Source organism: Mizuhopecten yessoensis, unplaced genomic scaffold (assembly GCF_002113885.1).
Source record: "Mizuhopecten yessoensis strain PY_sf001 unplaced genomic scaffold, ASM211388v2 scaffold716361, whole genome shotgun sequence".
In the NCBI taxonomy this organism is placed as follows: Eukaryota; Metazoa; Mollusca; class Bivalvia; order Pectinida; family Pectinidae; genus Mizuhopecten; species Mizuhopecten yessoensis.
The window spans coordinates 2,469,370-2,477,259 of NW_018480078.1; the positions used below are offsets into that span (position 1 = coordinate 2,469,370).

General features: G+C 36.0%; 1 protein-coding gene across 1 annotated transcript in view; it reads left to right on the forward strand.

Moving 5' to 3' along the window:
* Positions 1-4,720, forward strand: part of LOC110443829 (N-acyl-phosphatidylethanolamine-hydrolyzing phospholipase D-like) — a 14,161-nt gene extending 9,441 nt beyond the window's left edge. Inside the window, exons 4-6 of the mRNA XM_021488251.1 lie at positions 241-389; positions 801-915; positions 3,097-4,720. Of these exons, the coding sequence (XP_021343926.1) occupies positions 241-389; positions 801-915; positions 3,097-3,243 (411 nt within the window). The 3' untranslated portion in view covers positions 3,244-4,720. The remainder of the gene's footprint in view (positions 1-240; positions 390-800; positions 916-3,096) is intronic.
* Positions 4,721-7,890: the final 3,170 nt, after the last annotated feature.

Consider the following 7,890-nt stretch of genomic DNA (forward strand, 5'->3'; position numbering starts at 1 on the left):
TGGAGTTATTACCCTTGGTTTCATTAATGCGATGCATGCGTTCCATGATGTTGTATTGCACTCATTGATCTACCAGTTATGTTGAATGATTTCTCTTTTAATATCAATTACTCACAAATACTTCATATATTTCAATCATACAAACAACTGCTCATTCAATGTGTGACGGGCGTATTATATACCGCTCGCGGTAACCTTGTTTGACAACTGGAAAGAGTAATTTCTTTTTTCACATTGTAGTCTCTGTGGGGAAGCTGGGTAATCAAGGGTCCTCGCCATAGCTTCTTCTTTGCTGGCGATACTGGATACTGCGACGCATTCAGACAGATTGGGAAAAAGTATGGCCCCTTTGATCTGTCTGCGATACCTATTGGAGCCTACTACCCAAGGTAGGTGACAGAAAATTGTGTTGTATTACATTGTATATAATTCACTGGCTTATATTTGGTCAACAGAGCTTAGATTTATCAAAGATTGTACGATGAGTCTTTTTCCTCCACTGGAAAGCAACAAACTGTTATATTAAGCAAGACAACACACTGTAATATTGACCCAGACAACACACTGTAATATTGACCCAGACAACACACTGTAATATTGACCCAGACAACACACTTTGATAATTGCTTGCCTCATACACTTTGATCAATTATCAATGCTTAGAAAATGACATTCAGCAGAACTTGTTTGATAAAAATGAAATGCTATAGAAATAATAGAATCTGAAGATTGCATTATACAGCTGATTTTGAGGAAAGAAAAACAAAAAAGTCTGATTTTTTCAACTTATGTCATTGCAGACATTTCATGGGGCCACAGCATATTGACCCGAAGCAAGCTGTCGACATTCACCAGGATATTAAGTCTAAGAATTCCCTAGGGATCCACTGGGGAACCTTCAAACTCACAAAGGAGGTAACCATGGAAACATTTATGTGTCTGTTATATCAAATTACTGTATACTGGGGAATTTTTGCCCCATCAAACTTTTGCCCTTCGCCAGTAAAATCCATGTTCGCCCAGTTTTCATTTAACCCTTCACATTCAATTACTATGTATATTATACTGTTTAATAATGTTCACTGTACTGATGAACTTGACCTCATTAAGGAGGGTGAAAAGGCACAAATTAAACCTTCGGGCCAGGTGAGCTTATCCCATGCTGCAGCGTCCGTCGTCCGTCAACTTTTTCCTTTGAAATGCTACTTGTCCTGAACGACTCAGAGGATTTTGACCAAATTTGGTCTGGAGCATCATTGGCCAAAGGGTTCTCAGTTTTGTGTAAACGGAGGGTATGGTCCCCCTGGGGGCAGAGGGACTAGGCCAAATAGGGGGAAAATAGGTAAATCTTCAAAAATCTTCTCCTTCTCAACCAATCGAAGGATTTTGACCAAATTTGTCCGAGAGCATCTTTAGACAAAGGAGACTCAAGTTTGTATAAACGGAGGGGGTGGCCCCTCTGGGGGCATAGGGGTGGGGCCCAATAGGGGAAATAGAGGATTTCTTTCTCCTACTATACAAGTAAAGGGATTTAAACCAAATGCAGTCTGAAGCATGATTAGGGACAAAAGAATCAAATTTGTATAAACTGAGGTGTGTGGGAAATAGAGGAAAACATCAAAGATCCTTCTCCTTTTGTACCGATGAAGGGATTTTGACCAAATTTGGTCTGGAGCATCATTGGCCAAAGGGTTCTCAGTTTTGTATAAACAGAGGGTATGATCCCCCTGGGGGCAGAGGGGCGGGGCCAAATAAGGGGAAAATAGGTAAATCTTTAAAAATCTTCTTCTCAACCATTAGAAGGATTTTATCCAAATTTGTTCTTTTGTGCTCTATTCGTTAATTAGTTACCTGTACAATACAGGCCGCAATACAAAATTCTGGTGTACATATACAAGGCACTGAATGGAACAGCTCCTCAGTGCATACAGGAGCTTGTTACCCTGTATCAGACGTCACGATCACTGCGGTCGGAGTCAGAATCTTTGTTGTGTGTCCCAAAATCTCGTACTGTGACCTACGGAAACAGATGCTTTGGAAGGGTTTCGGCTACGTTGTGGAAAAGCTTACCATCTGCAATTAGAAAGTCCAATACCCTGGCCAAGTTCAAGAGGGACATCAAAACTCACCTCTTCACGTCTGCATTTTAGAATCTTTGCAAAGACGTTATGTAAATACCACCCTTTTCAATCATGTGCACATTGCTTGCTTAAATGTATAAAAGTGATTGTAAGCCTTTGTTTTTTTGTTTTCACAATTATGACCATTACTATTATCCATATGTTGTAAAGCGCTTTTGAGTAATTTTACAAATTATATAGGGCGCTATATAAATGTTGTATATTATTATTATTATTAGAGCATCTTTGGACAAAGGAGCCTCAAGTTTGTATAAACGGAGATGTGAGCCCTCTGGGGGCATAGGGGTGGGGCCCAATAGGGGAAATAGTGGGTTTTTTTCTCCTACTATACAAGTGAAGGGATTTAAACCAAATGCAGTCCGAAGCATGCTTAGGGACAAAAGAATCAATTTTGTTTAAACTGAGGTGTGTGGACCCCTTTCTTTGGGGCAGATGAGTGGGGCCCATTAGGGGAAATAAAGGAAAACATTAAAGATCCTTCTCCTTCTGTACCCTTGAAGGGATTTTAACCTAACCAAGCTTGTTCTAGAGAATCTTTGGGCAAAGGGAATTGAATATTTATAAATGAAAAGATGTGGTCTTTCCCACCAAAACAGATTTATATGTAGTTCTTCTTGCAACTTTGTTTCTTGTACTCCTTTGATAAACCTGAATGGTACTCAGCAGGTTTTAAATTGAAAAATAAAATACCAGGTGAGCTATTAATAAGGCCCCTGGGACTCTTGTCTTTCAAAATGACTGTTATTTTACATGGTTCAAGTTAACAACCAAAAAATTGTAAAACAATCAAACTGTTCTTATGAATCCCGTCCTGATTATCTTGACGCAATATTCTGAAAAAAACCAAAATATTTCAAAAGTGACCACAATGATCTATCTGGAGCTAATGAATTAATGAAAACAATGAAATACATATAATTTTAGTAAGTGTATCATTTGATTTCCTTTGTTTTAGTACTACCTTGAACCAAAAGAGGAGCTGGAAAGAGATGTAAAGAAGGCTGGGCTGTCAGAGAATTCATTTGTGACCATTAAACATGGTGAAACAAAGACTTTTGGGGAAACAGAAACATCATTGTCAAATATCAATGTTTCCTCTTGAAACACAGAAAATGAATATCATTGATAAAAACGTGGGCGTTTGGAGGCGTTGAATGTCACTGACCATAAAACACAGTAAGAGAAGGATATTTGGAGGAATTGAACATCGTTGACCATATATAAAACACAGCAAAACAAGGGCGTCTAGAAGGAATGAACATCATCAATCATAGAATCGATAAAACAAGGGCATTTGGGAGGAATTGAACATCATTGAACATAAAACACAGCAAAACAAGGACGTCTAGAGGGATTAGCATCATTTATCATAAAACACAGCAAAACTAGGACGTCTAGAGGGATTGAACATCATTGATCATAGAATCAGTAAAACAAGTGCATTTGGGAGGAATTGAACATCATTGAACATAAAACACAGCAAAACAAGGACGTCTAGAGGGATTAGCATCATTTATCATAAAACACAGCAAAACTAGGACGTCTAGAGGGATTGAACATCATTGAACATAGAATCAGTAAAACAAGGGCATTTGGGAGGAATTGAACATCATTTATCATAAAACAAAGCAAAACAAGGACGTCTAGAGGGATTAGCATCATTTATCATAAAACACAGCAAAACAAGGGCGTCTAGAAGGAATGAACATCATCAATCATAGAATCGATAAAACAAGGGCATTTGGGAGGAATTGAACATCATTGAACATAAAACACAGCAAAACAAGGACGTCTAGAGGGAATGAACATCATCGATCATAGAATCGGTAAAACAAGGGCATTTGGGAGGAATTGAACATCATTGAACATAAAACACAGCAAAACAAGGACGTCTAGAGGGAATGAACATCATCGATCATAGAATCGGTAAAACAAGGGCATTTGGGACGAATTGAACATCATTTATCATAAAACAAAGCAAAACAAGGACGTCTAGAGGGATTAGCATCATTTATCATAAAACACAGCAAAACTAGGACGTCTAGAGGGATTGAACATCATTGATCATAGAATCAGTAAAACAAGGGCATTTGGGAGGAATTGAACATCATTGACCATAAAACACAGCAAAACAAGGACGTCTAGAGGGAATGAACATCATCGAACATAGAATCAGTAAAACAAACACGTCTGGACCTGTGCCAATACTTGCCAGAAAACAACATCAATTCACTAGTTTTACCCCTCCATCACAAAGGATCAATTTTTGTCAAAACACAGTCAACAATCATGATCCAGAAAGGGAAAATGTTTCTGATTGAAACAGAAGAAAGTCTGGCAATGATTTTTGCTGGTTTCCAATTCTAATTGTTTCTGCATTGTTTTGTTTTAGTAATTTTGTGAATTAAACAAGTAATGAACAGTAATGGTAGAAATGTCAGCATTATCTAATATTATGTGTTGTATTGTATGTGTTCACTTAGTAAATAATATATCACATTGAGTCTCCACAACATGTTTATTTATCTAACTTTAGTTTGTTAATTATCAAATTTTTAAATGAAAACAAGCTGTTTTCTTTTTTTTAAACATGAAAACTGACTTAATATCCCGTCTTTGCGTATTGCAGAGTTATCTTCTCTTGTGAGCAGGTATTGATTGTTATGTCATTTGTTTGTGAGAGTAACGTCATCAATTTTTGAGAAAACGACGTAATTTTTCTCACACAAACCAATGACGTAACAATCAATACCTGCTCACAAGAGAAGATAACTCTGCAATATGCAAAGACGGAATAGAGTTAGATAAACATGATTATCTCTGGTCAATAATATATCGGCAATTTTGATAAAAAAAAAAGTTTACTTAGAAGAAATGATTGAGGCACAACATCCATAAATGGTTTTAACTGGCCGGTACATTTTAGTAATTCAGTTAACTTATTTTTTTAATTTTTTTTTTTTAAATATAATACCTTTTGTCACAAAGTTTCTTTTAAATACATTTTATTCATAAATTTACATACATATTCATGAGTTATAATACACGATTGTTATATTGTAATGTTGCATTGTTGTGGAAAGTTACACATGTACTTGCATTTTATTATTACAAATGTTAGTGATCAGTCTGCCAGACATTGGTCACATTTTATCTTTCTCTTGTGTTTTGTCTTTACATCATTTTTTTTATCTCATGATAAATATGGTTATATTTTGATGTTCAATATGTTGATGTTGAAAATTTAACATCTATACTTATTTCTAATTTTTAGCTCACCTGGCACTTCATGCCAGTAGTGCTTATGGTATGGTGTGTTGTCTGTCAACTTCTTCTTAAGAACTGGAAAACCTAGGGCCATGATGTTTGGCCATCAGGTACCTGGGATGGAGTACTATAAAGGTTTCCTCAAATAAATGGCCTTGACCTACTTTCAAGGTCACAGGGGTTTAATATGTAAAAAACTTAAAACAACTTCTGAATAACCAAGAGGCCTAGAGGAATGATTATTGACTAGTAGGTACCTGGGACAGAGAACTATAAATGTCCCCAAATAAATAACATTGACTTCCTTTCATGGTACCAGGGGTCAAATATGTGAATACTTCTTCTGCAATACCGGGAGGCCCTGGGTGATGATACTTGACTAGTAGCGTGCTGGGATAGAGTAATATAAAGTTTCATTTAGGCTGGAACATTCTGAGGCCAAGGAGACTCAATATATGGAAATGTTCCCAATTGTACTTTTATTGAGAATATTTTCCCATGAGTGAAACACAGCATTTATCAGTGTTTCTTTCAACCTTGCAATAGTTACATACAACACTTGATTTGAAAAGAAGTTTGAGGTGAAGGGTATATTCATCCCCAACATTTCACAATGAACTATTCCAACCTTTGAATTTGAAGAGTTCAAATGTGTTTTCAGGGGTGGATGAGCTAAAGCAGTACAAGTTAAGAACCACTGCTGTGCCCTGCAAATAAATAGTATTAATTTTTTTTTTAATGGCAATTTCTTTGAAATGGTTTGCGGAGCAATGTTAACCTACCATTTTTATATTGCCCATTTTCGATTTTATTCCACATTCAAGACTTGCTTGATCTTTCTGATCAAAATTTATCTTCAAAATTTATAACCAAACTTGACCATCACCGAGCTGATAACTTGAAGTAAAAATACAATAATGTTTATGAAACATTGAAACTTTCTTGACAACTTATAAATTTCACTTATGTTTTTGTTATCAATATTTGCCTGAAAAGTATTTCTAAATAACTTGTCTCCAATTTTGTTTTTATTAATTTAATTTTGAAACTACCTAGTACTGGAATAGTGTAAATTTTCACATTTTTTTTTTTGCATTATGTTAATTATCCACATTAGAATCTTTATTGATGGGTTATAGATAGACGGAATATATGTATTGATGGGTTATAGATAGACGGAGTATATGTTTTTCAAACCCATTGCCAATGCAAGGGTTTCCACGACAGGATAATTTTAAATTGTCACAACGCGAATATTTCCACATGCGAAAATGTCCATTATATTAAAGTATATATTTGCTTTAATTGTTATGTACAATTGCAAAAAAAATGCATTATGACAGAATGATCTTAACTTGTAAATTGCGAGTCGATTGCTTTTATGAAACTTTGCAGCATTAAGTCCTGTTTTATGTGATTTTTATTTTTATTTTTTTAATGTTTTATGTGTATACCAGTAGAGTTGTTTGTGATGTAATAAATGCTTTTATTATCAGTAGACTTTGTTGTGGTCATTTAGTTGTTCATAACAAGAAAGATTGGTCCAAGCAGAAATTTGCCTAAAAATAATTAATGCTATGTAGCAGTAAAATTCCATGAGAAGCTATGTGGTTTTGAAAGTGTGCTTTCCAGCACAAATGTAAAATGGTTTCTCCATTCCAAGTATAAAAGGAAATTTACACTTTTTAGTCTGTGCTTGTAATATATATTCAATAGTCGAGGAACACTTTCAGAATTAACATTTATGCTTAAGCTTTAAGGTAACAGCTGTTTTAGGGTTTAGAAATAAGGACAGGTGTATTGTGTTCCGTTAACAATAATCTTGTTACTGTTTCAAATTAACAAGATACACATCCTCGACTCTCCAGGGATCACGCTCACTAAGCTCTCTACACCCCTGGAATATGTCATAGCAAAATCAAAGGCTCGGTGTGCCTCACCTTGTGGATGAGACGGGAAGACTAGTCCTGCTCCTTTGATTAACATTTCAAGAATCTCACCGACGCCTCAAGGTAGAATTGACTGGCTTTGAATTTGGGCATCGCTCCTCTAATCTTCTAAGGACAGGTATATCAGCCTAGCCATTTGTCAGTTTTTATTTTACCCGAGACCAATCAAATAGCTTACTGCATGCCTTCAATTTTGCTACGACATATTTCAGGGATGCAGAGAGCAAAAGTGAGCTTAACTCCTGGAGTATCAAGGATGTGCATTGTGGTATGGTGCTCATGATTTACATTTTGTGAAGAGCACCATATTGTTTTCCTGTTGTATCATTTTAGCCCCGATTGTATACCTACAGCATGTAACTGTACCAACAATAATAGTCCATGCATGCTTGGGAGAGGGAGTGTTCTATCCTGAAGATGGCAGCTGCTATTCTGTATGTTCTCCTTTGGAAACTTGTTGTGTTCAATTCTTTCCATATTTCGTGATTCTGAAGAAGTGATTTGCTTACCACCGAAGGAAAATGAAGCCAAAT